This window comes from Excalfactoria chinensis, chromosome 5, assembly GCF_039878825.1.
Source record: "Excalfactoria chinensis isolate bCotChi1 chromosome 5, bCotChi1.hap2, whole genome shotgun sequence".
Taxonomy (NCBI): domain Eukaryota; kingdom Metazoa; phylum Chordata; class Aves; order Galliformes; family Phasianidae; genus Excalfactoria; species Excalfactoria chinensis.
The window spans coordinates 14005500-14019705 of record NC_092829.1 but is presented as its reverse complement, the minus strand read 5'-3'; the positions used below and the strand labels follow the sequence as shown (position 1 = coordinate 14019705).

Here is a 14206-nt window from a genome sequence, read left to right as displayed (position 1 = left end):
CCTCACTTCTTTGAAGAGAATAGTAATACTTAAGTATGCTTGACCTCACTTATTTCTCAGTTACTTCAGAGGGAACCATGGTATAATTTCCAATTATGATTCATGATATTCCAGTTCTACAAGGAGAAATCATTGAATGTGATTGTAACTGTGCTGTTACGTTTGTTTGAGGCTGAATGTTCCATTTGTGGTACCAGTAAGCTGATGAACTGCTGAAGCTCTGTAAAAACAAAAGAGAGCCAAGTGCTTTTGAACCTTTCACACAGGTTCTCTGAGAACAATGGTCATTAAAAGCATTTAGATTCAATTTTGTATTTTTTAAATTAATAGTGAGAACCACTAGTAATTTTTCATGAATTCCCTACAAAAAACATCCTTGAAACGTCTTGAAAGGACTGTCCCAGTTCTGAAACACCACGTGGAAGTTAGGATTTTAGCATATACAGTAGTCATTTAATGGCAGGCATCTACATTTGTCATCCAAAGGGATCATAAACCAGTCACAATGACTCATTAAATGCTCACTTACGTTACAGTCAGTTTGCATAACTAGGTAATTTAGTTACTTGAGTAGTTTAATGTGTCTCATGCGTCTGTTTTCCTTTGTTTAGCCTTACTAATTAATTTATTTGAGAACACATGTGTTGTAATTAGTTTAAGTAGGCTTAGTATCACCATCATAATGCAGTGATTGGAAGTTCAAAGCCTTATTTGAGCTTTGCCAGCCCATTATACATCCATATGTGTTAGAAGGGCTTCTGACAAAAGTGGTATCTGATTTAAATGTGCAAATGGTGATTGTTTCTTCAACTATACAATTGTAGGATACAGAATTTCCTGCCTGAGTCTCATTACAGCACAGATAAATATTTACATGTTGATGGTCCTGTTAATCAATTTTTAAATTGGATCAAAATCAAACTCTATGTGCATTTGTTAGTTGTGAGCTCTGAGTGTACATACAAATCTCCTTCAAAAAGTGATTTTAAGTAATAGATCCCTGTGCATCTATAAACATTACCACCGAGTCCTTTTAGAACTGCTGCGGATGCCAGATGGTAAATGGATGATTGAAAAAATGTGGAGAAGACATCCAGCATGAAAGCAGATGGAAAATATTTATCAATTATAAACACTGACAGTTTAAGTACAATCTCTGTATGTAGATCCTGCTGCCAAAGGACTTTCAACTCTGGAAATGCCAAGAGAATCATCTTCTGCACCAACCCTTGAAGCAGGTGTCCCAGAGACAAGTAGTCACTCTTCCATATCAAGTAAGTGCATCCCCGATTCAAGATTTTTTGTTGTTCAAAAAGATTCAAGAATTTCTTGTTGTATTTATACATCAGATACATACCATATATGGCAAATACCGCCCTCTGAGTTTTATTGATTTTTGGAAACATGGCTGTGCTGGACATCATTAGATTGGTTAAATCTATGTTGAGGATGTTAGCAGTGAGTAACAACAAGATTTGTTGTTGCAAATCTGTCAAATGTGGTTTTCTTGATTTAGTTGAGGTAGCAGATAAAAGCAGAATTCCGCTGAAGCTTAATGCTTATTTTACAGCAAGAGGAAACATTGTCAACTGTGTGTGCACAGAGCAGAGTATTAGAGCTTTACAGGACTATTACTGTGGTCTTCATCATATTTACTGTTTTACCTTAGGGAAAAAAAAACAACAGAACAAAACTCTTGCGATTTTTGTAAAATGCTTTTAAGTGCCACTCAGCTGAAATGCATTAACTTCTCATCTGAGAGTCCTTTACATGTCTCAGGGGAAAGTGAGCAAGGTTGATTTAAAAAGTTTTTGTCACATGGCTAGTAGGATAGGTGTAGTTAACATTGGAAGGTGGAGGCATCTTGGAATAATCTAACAAGATCCAGAATTGTGTGTCCATCTAGGTAATGTTAAGTAAGATATGTGAGGATTGATGGGACAGCATCTATGGATAGTAGAAAAGGAAGGGGAAATGATGATCTGCTTTGGTACCAGTGAGCTGCTAGATCAAAGTATCAGCCCTATTATGGGATGATGTTATTGTGGCATGCTGGATTAGCTCTTGGAACAGCAGTTTCCTCTCTGGTTTTGCCAAAAGCATCTTGAGTGATGTGCATTTCATAGAACTGAACACTTGTCTTTCACCTGATGATATAGAAGTCAGTCAGAAAAGCAGCTAAATAGCCGCCGATTAAGACATATCTCTGTCTGGTTTCAGTGAGTGCTCTGTGTTTCTGTAAATTCCAATACATGAAATGTGGAGTAGTATCTGTATCATACTGAGCAGTTCAAAATGGCGGGAAGCTGCAGAATGCCCTGGTAGTTGCAGCAGCAACAGAGGCAGCAGCAGCAGGTGCAAAAAAGAACAGGCGGGTGGAGAGATCCCAGGGGGTACTTGAGGGTGTTTCTGAACCACAATACTTTGTGCGCGATCCCATTGTATGGCAAAATCAAGTAAGTAGGGCAGAAGCCTGGCCTGATGAACAGGGAAGTCTGCCTGGAAATAAACTGGAAAGGCCTGGCTTCACAGAAAGAGTACAGAGCTGTAGTTTGCATCTGCAGGAAAAAAATGTGAAATGCCAAACCTTAGTTTGAGTTGATACTGCCTACTGTAGTGTCAGACAACAAAAAAGGCTTTTTCAAGTTTGTCAGGTTGAAAGAGTAGGAGGAGGGAACCTAAAAAGTAAGGAGAAGGAAAGGGTGGAGGCTTAATGCCTTTTATTACCTCAATATTTAACTTGGGCTGCCCGAACCTCAGAACTGGAGATCCATGATTAGGGGAGCACTGACTTTCCCATTTCTGGTCACAGGAATTGTAAGGGAGCAGCTGTATCAGCTCAACATTTAAGCATAACTTATTAAGTCCATGAGGCCAGATAGAATTCACCCTTGTGTACTGAAGGAGTTTGTAGATGTTATAGCTCAACAGTTTCCAGCTGTAAAATGGAGAATGGGAACATCCATTGTGTCCCTTGTATATTTCAATTGAAGTATTTTTGGCCTTTTACTACATGCCTTTACAGTGCTTTGCATAACAAATGCTGATCAGGATTGTGCACACAGGGCACTGCATAATACAAACAGATACATTGCTTGTTCAACAAGTACTAGGTCACAGAAAGCATGTCATTAAATGCGATAGGAAGATACTGCCTTTGGACTTCTTGGAGAGAGAATTCCTCAGCAAAGTGATTGATTAGATCACTAGCTATGTGTCTTCATATGAAAGACTCAGCAAATAATATATGGAAGTTATTTATCCCCTCATGATTCACAGGTTTCTTGTGTTTTCACCTGATCATGAACCACTTCCTGCCCTATATCACCAGTCAGTGATAGACTGAGAAAGTCACATGCTGGTCCACAGCAGTCAGCCTGGCTCCAACACGGTTCAAAGGCTGACAGCCTTGGGTTTTACATTTTTGAATTTTCTTCTTTAATTCCTGATAATTGAAATCATTGTTGTACATGAGAGATCAGGTAGATAAAAGTAGAAATCCAAACCTGCTTAATAGTAGCCTGATGATGGGAAATGTGCATGAACGTTTAATTCTAACTACAAAAGCTGTTAAGAAAATTCAGAGAGATAATTTTCTAAAATTTGGCAGTCATCTGCACTCCAAGCAGCCTTGTCAGTTCTAACATTAATTGCTGTTCTTTCATTAGGAAATTCTGTACTTGATAAAGTGATAAAGCGTCTACTTAAAATTCTTGCCCCGAAATTGATGAAAATTATGGTTTTTTTTATACTTTTATGTGAAAAACAGCTGCAATATAACTTAAAAAGGGAAACACTTAATAATGTCCTGCCCTGGTTCCATTCCAGAAATGCAGTTATACAGGGGCTGCTTTGCAGCAGTGCTGCAGGAGGCTGTACTTGTACCAAAAATACCAAATTAAATGCACTCTGATACACTGAACAGGTAAAAAGTAAAGCTTAAAATACTTTACCTGGTAAAATAGTTTGCCTGCAAACTTCCACCGAAGTTATCTTTGTGCTTATTAACACAAAGGGCAGGAGTTGTTGGTTTTTCTTTGTTTTTGTTTTTAGGATACATCCTGTTTTTTTAAAGCATTGTTTTAAAACAATGTGGAACACAGGTACAAATGAAAAAAATCATTAGGAGATCTTGAATTGTTGTTGAGCCTTGTTACCTTCAATTGCTGATGATCCTTCCTGAAGAAGGCATTCTAACGTGTGCTTACAGCAATGTTTGTAAAGCTTTCCTGCATGGAGATGTGTGTAGGCCTGGTTTGTTCAGTTGTAGTCTCTGTCTTCATACTGTGAAGGATGAATTTGATTTCAGTGGTGGAAATATACTTTATTGCTTGCATTCAGCTGGCAGAATGGAAGTATTACAGTTCTTCCATGTGATTTTTCTTATGAATGGAGGAACGTAAGAAAGTCAGGAATATTATATCATTTATTTCTTCCTCCATTTAAGCACTCAGAAGATACATGACCAGAAAAGTCTTAAATAGTATGTCCACAACTGTGGATTTATTTTTTTATTTTATTATTGTTATTATTATTATTATTTTCTGGAATCGTTGTACAGTGAGGCGAATCCATGTCAGAGTGAAGTAATGCTCATTTAAGTATTATAAATGGTCACATAAGGAAATGGCAAAGGCTTTTTGCTCCTTGTAAGAAGAATGGAAGGGTGGTTATGAAGTAGACCCATTTTCAAAAGCACATTGGCTTCACATTTCAGAAGAATGTGCAAGTATTATGCCTGAGTGGCAAGTATTTAGGAAACCTCTGCATGGAGAATGCTGGTGGAACATAGTTAGCAGAACAGATTTTCTTTTTCCCCAGTAGAGAGCATAGATACAGTAGTTCTCCACACTTTACTGAGGGGAGAACTGCGTTTCCTTTCTCAGTACACTGTGTGTAAGTTTATCACCTATCTGCATGGGAACTTGGGGTGGTATCTTACGCTGCAAAGATACCAAGTATTTTGAAGAACTTGTGTTATTTGGTGACAAAAAGGCACTGATAATTGACACATTAGATAAGATCCTACATCCAAGTCATTTGTGATATGTCGTTTGGCCATAATTTTACCCTGTGTACCTGTGTGAAAAGTGCATATTGATTCAAGCAGGATCCTTGAGCGAGCAATTTGTGTCCTATCACTATTTACCTCATACTGGCTTGTAAGTTCAGGAAATAAGCGTAGTTTTACATGTTGTTTGAGCCCTTGAAATCCTTTTGCATTTCTGACTTGCAGCTCAGTTCAGACAAATGAAAAGAGGCTCTTTGGGAGCTCTGACAATGAACCAGCTAATGAAGAGGCAGCTGGAACACCAGTCTAGTGCTCCCCACAATATCAGCACTTGGGATACTGGTGAGCTGCGTTTATTGTTCCTTATTTTTATTTCCTTAAACCAATTATTTTCTGTATGAATCCACTAGAGAAGTAGGTGTTTTTTTCTACCTCTGCAGGTAAATAATAAATCTCAAGTCTAAAGAGGAACTGCATAATAAATAGCAGATTCTCACTTGGTATGATTTGGGATATTTGGGATGTAGCCCCTCTGGTACAGTGCTGTCCCCGTAATTTTGCATACTGGGAACCCAGCTTAAAGTATTGCTGTTGATTTCATTAAGTATAGAATTTCATCCTTGGTGCATGGAATCATTACTTTGCATATATGTTTATAGTGGATTACTAAGGATTTGCACGCTATACTATCCAGTTTCATTTCCCTGTAAAGAAGTTTCTGCCAGCTCATGCTGAACACCTAAACTTTCTTTTTCCATTTCCTGACCTTTTTCACCACTCAGGTTGAAAATAAAGCAGACAATGAATTAATTATATTTCGTATTAGAGACTTGATAATTAACTGCCCATCTTGGTGTTAGTGACATTATGGAATTATGCTTCTTAGGAATTTATGAGCAGGTCCACATGTGTCCAGAGAAAAGAATGCTTAAAATCTCTTGTGGAATTTGGCGTGATGAATGAATGTTTACCAGTTCTGGACAGTTGTGTTTGAAGTTTTGCTTTATATTCAGTCTTCAGCCTCCACTTCCATCAACCTAAATCTTGTATCTGAAGCATGGTAAAGGTATAGTGTATACCTCAGGTCTTCCCTTTCTGGTAGTCCAGTCTGCTGAGTAGCTTGCTCAGAATTTGTCAATAATAGCAATGGTTATATCAGCAAGATAGTTTGTTTATTAAAGAGACTTAGTTGGTATCACTTCCATTTTCAGACAGGTTTTAGAGATTAAAAAGTTACTACTGTACTTCTGTGAGAAGTATTTAGCCTACGTTTCAGAAGAACAGGTCCATACTCAAAACCATGTAGGAGCTCCATCTTGTTAACCTTGTTCCAAGTCTGATGGATTTCTTCATAACATCTGCTACTTTTCTGTGTAACATTCATAATAACTAAAGGCCTGCAGTCATGGAGATACTAAGTAAAATGTTTTCTTCCAGAAACCTTTGCATCTCTCAGTCTCCTTTTTCCACTGCTAGCTTTAGAGTAAAAGTACTATTTAGACAGATTAATTTTTTTTTTTCAGGACAAATTGTCATTCTGACTGTTAGTCATTTCAGTGTCACACTACAGTTTTGAGAGTCATTATGCTCAAGTGTAACAACTGTTATAATGCAAAAGTATCTGATGCAAGCTTGGTCCATGCATGCTTTCTATTTTTTTTTAAACACGGGTAGGTACCATGATTCTCATTTCTTATTTTAAAACTTCCTTTCTCAAGCTTGTTATCTGTACATTAAAATCATTGCATGCCTAGCATCTGTCAGAACAAGCTATACATGAATTTCTACTCTATGATATTTCTAAACATTAATTTTCTCTTATTGTGGCTCTTATACTCCATACCTAGTTGAATCTTTACAGTTAGCTCTACATTTCTTGTTTAGTCAGATTTCTCAAAAATGCCTTCACTGATGTTCTGTAATCTGTCACTTTTCCTTTGTGGACTTCTATTTTTCTTTTCCCTTTTTCTTTTGCTCTTTTTATGCTTAAAACTTAACTTTTTTTTTTTTTTTTCCTTTTTTTTTTTTTTTTTCCCCTTCTCCCTCTCCCCCTTTTGGTCTTTCTCTTGGTTTAACTGTTTATATCTTGTGCTGGTGACATCCTGGATTCATAGTGATGGAGACTAAAGTTCTGTATTTATTCACAGAGCAGATACAACATGGAAAGAGGCTATGCAATGTCCCAGTTTGCCTAAACCCTGACTTGGAAGGACCACCACTAAGAATCAGAGGTTAGTTCAGTGTCCAGTTGACCTGATCAAAGAGTAGATTCAAAGAGTACTAACAGTGAATTTTGTGTTCCATTCAACTATTTTAAATCCCTCAACTGTCTTGAAGAACTATTAGACAAATCTATTCATTCAAAACAGGGTCAGCTGATGAAAGGCACTGGCTTTCTGCTAGTGTTTTTTCTGTCTGGGCTTGTGCTGTCAAGCTGGAAGTTGCCAGCTCAATATCCTCATAACCAAAGATGTGTGGATTTTCTTACAATCTTGTAACGTGGCAGCAATCTACCTTCTTCAAACTAAATCACATTTTTTTTCCTTCTGTTCAGTAAATGAGTGAAGGACATTTTTGAATAATTGAACTGTATTCCAATATTTTGTCCTGCATTACGACAGCTATTAGCATTTGCATGCGGCAATGGGCCTTCTGTCTGGAGAAGATGACAGTGAGCTTCCTAAATCATGGTAGAGAGATCTTGATTTGTTTGTGAAGGGGAAAGTAATTGGATAGAAATATATGGAAAATCTATTTCTTATGTTCTGGATGATGTCCTACATTTATGGAGAGTATTCTGGATTTCCTGGAGTGTCTGTTTTCATCCAAATAAGTCTCAGGGAACAATTATGAAGTAGTGAATTCTGTATGTAAAGAAATATTTTTCCTGAGTAAAATGTCTTCCTGTGAAACCAAAACTCAACACTCATATTTTGAGTTCAAATATTGTGGAAGCTTCTGAGCTTCTTATTTTGCTTGAGAAGTGCTATTAAATTTGATTTTCCTGTAATAGCTGGGATTATCTTGTCAGAAATTCTTTCTGAACTTAGCATCCATGGAGAAGCCACCTCCATAGTTAAATATTGTCAGAACATGCTAATGTTAATGTTAATGTTAAATTTAAATCTACAGATTGAAGGAACCAGAAAGAAAGCTGGTATCATTAACACGTGATTGAATTCAGATTAAAAAGGCATAGGTACTTTTCTAAAAGTTGATTAAAAAATGTGTTTGTCATAGACAGAGATTTGGAATGAAATGCCTTTGGGGCAGCTTACACAAGGTATGATGGTGTCTGTCAGCTGAGTTCCCTGGATTCATTAATGGAGCTGAATTTTATGGGAACATTTGTAATGTAGTCTCTGTCACGCCAGATATACAAAGCAACAAAGATATTTTTCCATAAGAATTAAATCTCTCTATCTTGGTGTCCTGGAGAAAAACTACCAATACTTAAATGACCACCTTAAATGCACCTAAGATAAATGATATGACTTGTTTATCACCATAACTTTGATAGAAGGTTTTGATGGCTTATCCATGTGCCTGTTAACATTGCATTCACCATCCTGAGGTTTTCTTTGCAACTAGAGTAGCTGGAGTCCTACTGCCTCTGCTTTTTTTCTTTTCTTTTTTCTTTCCTGCAATTACTTATCACTAATGCTTAATGCAAACAAAGGGATTAAGGGGGAAGACTATCATACTGGTTAGACTCTCAGGCTACCTTATACTGGTCTAATTCTGGAAAAAAGAATGTAAGCAAGAACAGTTTGAATTTTCCATTATACACAACTTTTCAATTTAAGTAAGCATCTGTCTGAAAACAGCTGTGCACAATTTTCCTAGTGCTAAAGGAACCTCATATATTAGCAAAGTTATGCTATCTCTAGGCTCCCAGCTGGAAAACTCAGTTTTGAAGAATGAAGATGCTTGTGTGAAGACTTTCAGTGGAAAGCATTTCTAATTACCGGCCATCCATTGCTGTCAGTGTTTCTCAAGTTCTTATAAATTATTTCTTCCAACTGTCCCTTGCTTGATTTTTCCCTCATGCCTCTGTTAGGGATGCTGTGAATAAACTGATGACACGGGTCAGGCATACAAACTTTTTTACTTCTTTGCATCATTAAGAGCGGTGAGAAGGTGATTCCCTGAAAGTATGAGGGAAGGAAGCAAATCTTCCAGTCTAATACAACTTGTAGAATTATCCTCTCTTTCTAAACATGAGTAGTTTAACCAATACCTGCACTTCCCAGAATTTATTTTCTTTGTTATCTTTTTTTCAAGGATATATCTGTTTTTAATTTATAGTTATAATTAATTGGAGGAGTGTGCTATATACTTTTGTTGACATACATTTTTCTTCTGTGCACAGTATGGCTCTTCCTTACGAGCCTGATCATCAGGCCAATGCAGTTTGGGATTCTGCTTAGTGATTTTCATTTGCTTTTCTGTTTTTATTGTTCCTTATTGCCTAAAGGTGCCACAAAATCTAGCTTGTTATCTGCGCCCAGTATAGTCAGTATGTTTGTACCTGCACCAGAAGAATTTGCTGATGACCAGCCCACTGTGATGACTGACAAGTAAGTTCATTTTCTGCTTCTTTCAAAAAGCTATTTAAACCTCATATAGATCAAACTAAATATAAATATACGTAACAGAAATGAAGTTAACTTTCTGTCTCTTAACTGTATGGTATCTTTTTTGAATTAATTAATATATTTTACTCTAAGTTAAAAGATTTCAAAACGCTGCCCACAAGATGTGTTTCTAACTCAGTGAGTTATCTGTGATCCTGCACTGGTGAGATTACAGTTCAGGCTACTGTATGAACATGAAGGGGAAGGGAGACAGTTTCTACCCTTCATTTAAAACTGGCTAATTGAATGGTTAGAAATATACAATATATGTAGCCTACTAAGGACACTTGGGTAACAGAAGTTTGGGATTTTTCTTTAATTAAAACCAATTGTTTAAATGGATGAAATTGTACTGTTCCCTGTTTTAAATCAGTGGTTCCTTGTGATCACTGGAAACCACTTTTGCCTTAGGAAGTAAAAAGGTTATTTTTCAAATTCTTCTGGTTTTCAGTTGAAGTAGAAAGTCATGATTACCCATCGGCACTTCTATTGCCAACATAGCTCCGATCTCAAAAGGTTTGCAAACATCTTGTTGGTTAAAATGCCTCTGAAATAAGTTTTAGGTGTACTCATTTAATGGAGAAGGAAAGCTGTCAGCAGGGAGCTATGTGCTGAGTTACTGAAAAACTATGAATAGAAGCTGTAAGTTCCTGACTGTGCTCCTGTGATCAGTCCAGTAGACAGATCTACCAGAATGATTGCTGATTAAGGCCACTGAGCAGGCTGTGACTGGAAGCAGAACTTATAGTGTGACACAGTGAAGGATCCCCAAAGTTAGGATTATATTTGACACATCCTTTGGTCAATTCTCCAAACTCTAGCATCAACACCTAATAACATGTGGACCAGCTGAAGTTGATTTTCATTACTTTGTTGGCATATTTTCCTTCTGTTTACTGACAAAGTCAAGAAAATTGCCTGTACAATTCAGTTAGATTAAAGCATCAGAATCTGTTGGAGTCATTAGCAACTGATTGATCAAATTGAGCAGACTTTCCTACTGGGCTGAGATAAGCTAGTTTCCTACATTGGTTTGCTTTTTTATGTTGAGTTGTGAAAGCCTGTCTCATCTCTCCTGACATCCTCTTTATAATTAGACATTAGAGAGTTCTTTCAGAACTTCTTTAGTTGTCTTTTAGTATTTCAGGAGGAGTAAGAGACTCAGCAGCAAATTTGTCATGAAAATGAAGGTATCTCCAAAGGCTCTGTGCCCCTGACTGGTTCTTTCATTTCCTTCTTTCATTTCCTTAAGAGCAATAAATGCTGTGGAGGCCAATCAGATTATTGCTTCTAGTTGCATAATTTGTTACACATAATTCATGACAGAAAATACAATGTGAAATTATTCTATCTTTTTGAGATAGTCTATGTATGTTATTGTTTGTCATGCTGCTATATAAAAAAGTGCCAGGGACATGAGCCCTTGCCTGAAACCAAGTGGCGTGAACTGGCTGATGTTAACATTGCTAGGGCTACACTTGACTGTGATAGATTCCTTTTGGGTAAGTGCAAACTGAAGCAGTCCACTACAGAGTGAGGGAAGTAGCTAAGCATTGGAGGATGTAGGACTCAAAACTTAGACTGACATTGTGCTTTTCCTTTGTCAGTGTAGAAACAGCCAGTGCAGCTAGTGGAAACCTTTATTAATATTTGAAAGCCACGGACTTAAGTAAATTTTAGAAAGATCACAATTACGTTTTTTACTAAAGGAATTCCGAATAGAAAGTACTACATCTTAGTACTTTAAAAAGACATAAATATGTCTGCATGCATTGTTTTGAATTTCTCAATGTCCTTTTTACTGTTCCTTGCAGATGCCATGATTGTGGAGCAATTCTTGAAGAATATGATGAAGAAACACTAGGCCTTGCGATAGTTGTGCTCTCAACCTTCATTCACCTTAGTCCAGACTTGGCTGCTCCTCTGCTGTTGGACATCATGCAGTCTGTTGGAAGGTAAATTCAGGACTGACCTCATTTCCATATGATTAAAAGAATTTGGTGCCTGCAATTGAGGTTACGTAAACTTCATTATGTGAAGCTATATATAGCATCAGGTCCTGCTTACATGAAGAACATTTCAGGTTCCTCAACCATATTTTGTTTGCTTATTAAATCTAAAGATTTGCACATTGGCTTCCTAGCCAGCCGCTCAATCAGGTTGTCTTTGATAATGTCTTAAATGTTTGGTGTCTCTGCTGTTTTTCTGTTGCGACTTTTACCTAGTATGCACTGGATAACTCAAGTGCACCATTATATTGTAGCACTTGTCATTGCTGCTTCAGCTGCTTCCACAACTCGTTGCCTAAGATGTGGGAGTGATGCATTCTATGTAGTTCAGAACAAACTTCTGAGCAGCACTATGCATGCAGAAATGGCATGGCTTTCCTCTCCATATTGCTTTCAGTATCTGAAGTTCCTTGACTGACTTATGCAAGCATATGGCTCTTTACAGGCCTGCCTCCCCATCTCCCACTTCCATTTGAACAAAGCTACTATTTAAGCCCTTCAATTTCATTAATCACTGCTAATGAACTCTGGTGAAGGCAAAATTTCTAACCTAGGCAGATGCTTTCCATTCTGTGTGATTCTTGTAAATACAGAGCTAACACACATTAAGAAGCCGTAGACAGTGAATCAACTGGAAGATAAATTAACAGGGATGAGGGCTGAGTGGTTTAACTTCTTCTATGCTTTGAAGAAGGAATGCTGCATCTCTGGAGGAAGCTGATTTTTTAAAGCAGCAGATGGCATGTAGCATGGAGTATTTTTGGTAAATGTCCCATGTTGTTCCTACTAGCTGCCTTTTCTGGCAAATTCTAAGTGCAGTAAGTGGCTATCTAGAAAGGAATTGTATTGAACGTAAGTAATGAGGCAATAAGTGGAGATGGCGATGAGAGTTTGTTCAAATTATATTTAGAGTGGTAGTGATAAACACATACAAGCTGTTAATTTCAAAAAGCTTTAGATGTTCCCAAGTTTTTAATGTAGTTCATGTCTCATGATGTTTTTCCATTTGGAAACTAGAATCTAAATGTTTTGTTTATTGTAAAACAAACCAATAAAAACAACACCTCTCTTCAACATGCATGCGTTATAGCATTCAGGTGGAGAGGAGAAACTTTGCATATGACTTTGATTTCCTTCCGAGGAAAATTGTTATACTTTTGTTTCTGAACATTCAGTAGATTTTTGGAAATAGCTGTGATGTGTATTGGCATATGGGTAGTGTCACCAAATTCTGCAGAAATCTGTGTGTACTTTAAAGTAAACTGATGCTTCAGTTATTCCAGGATCAAGGCTTGTATTGCTTGAAAGTGGCCTCAGAGCTATTTTCACTCATAATAAATTTGCACATCAGAAAATATGTTGTGTTTTGTTGTTTTTTTAGCCTGGACTCCTCTTAACAGCACTGGAATCATGGACTCTTGTGATATTTATATATATATTTTTTTCTGATTTATTCTGGAACAACTGAAGATATTTAGTATTATATTATCTTCAATCCACTGCAGTATTCAACCTGAGATTATTTCATGGCTGAATGTACACTGTGTGTTCAGCTTGTCATGCATCATTAATGGAAATCATCCATTCTGGTTTATGCTGATGCATGTGACTGAGCTGCTTTAGGATTTGTCTTGTGGTTTGCAGTGGAGACTGAAGAGGAAACCACCTTCAGAACTGAGGCTGGCAGAGAATTAAGCAAAAGCTAAATCTACCCTGAAAGGATCTTGAATAAAAGATAAATGTTAAAAGCAAGTTCATCAGCTGATGCAAACTGGTCTTTTTCATTGAATTTGCAAATCAGTTTCATCTTATACCAGCTGAAATACTGATGTGTAACAGAAGAAAGTAAAAATTGCATAGTATTTTGTATGTAGGTGATGCTTCCAACTTTTAGTGACTTTTAGGAATAATTGTACATTGCTTTGATAGTGTAAGTGCTGATTCTGTTTGTTTACATGTTCTGCATATTAAGTGTGTGGTTTGCTTTATGCTTGTATTAAGTATTTTCTCAATTGGATTTGCATTTTGGGCTTCCTAGTCAATATTTAGGTACTAAAAATGAATGATGTGATTTTTGAGAGCACCCCGACTTTCTCATCTGACATTTTAAGAGCTCTCACGTACTTACGCCTCACTTCAGAATGCTACATGGAGAAGTTTGGTTCAGTTTGTGCTGCTGTGTTAATCTGAAACAATGCAGCCAGTACTCAGCTTTTGGCAAAGTTTGTTCTTTGCCACATCCTTTTAGATTAATAACTGTTTTAGATATGCACGTGGCAGTAGTTTTCACTTCATTATCATCATTCTGGAACAGGAAGTGAAGTAGAATTGTCCTCAAATCTGGGAAGCATTTGTGACATTGCAGAGCTGGTTAGAGTTTAGATGTTGTTCCAGTGTGATTTGCGTGAATTTAAGAGCACTTCAGGAGATATTTCTGGTAGCATTTTAAATATTCTGTAAAACTTTTATCATCATTATTATTATTTAACTAGACAACCTATTGACTTTATTCAAAATGGAGCACAAAAAGCCATGAAAAGCATATGAGC

At 37.0% G+C, this 14206-nt stretch overlaps 1 protein-coding gene across 7 annotated transcripts in view; it reads left to right on the top strand.

Annotated features, from left to right (window-relative positions):
- UNC79 (unc-79 homolog, NALCN channel complex subunit) overlaps positions 1–14206 on the top strand; it is an 88097-nt gene that overhangs the window by 48577 nt on the left and 25314 nt on the right. For 6 of the 7 annotated variants that reach the window (XR_011903743.1, XM_072338146.1, XM_072338148.1 and 3 more), the window contains 5 exons: positions 1167–1274; positions 5237–5353; positions 7159–7242; positions 9489–9591; positions 11463–11603. Coding sequence is in view for 6 of the 7 variants with exons in the window: in XM_072338146.1 (XP_072194247.1) it covers positions 1167–1274; positions 5237–5353; positions 7159–7242; positions 9489–9591; positions 11463–11603 (553 nt within the window). In the remaining variant the exon portion in view is untranslated. The remainder of the gene's footprint in view (positions 1–1166; positions 1275–5236; positions 5354–7158; positions 7243–9488; positions 9592–11462; positions 11604–14206) is intronic. The other variant, XM_072338147.1, reaches the window with a different exon arrangement.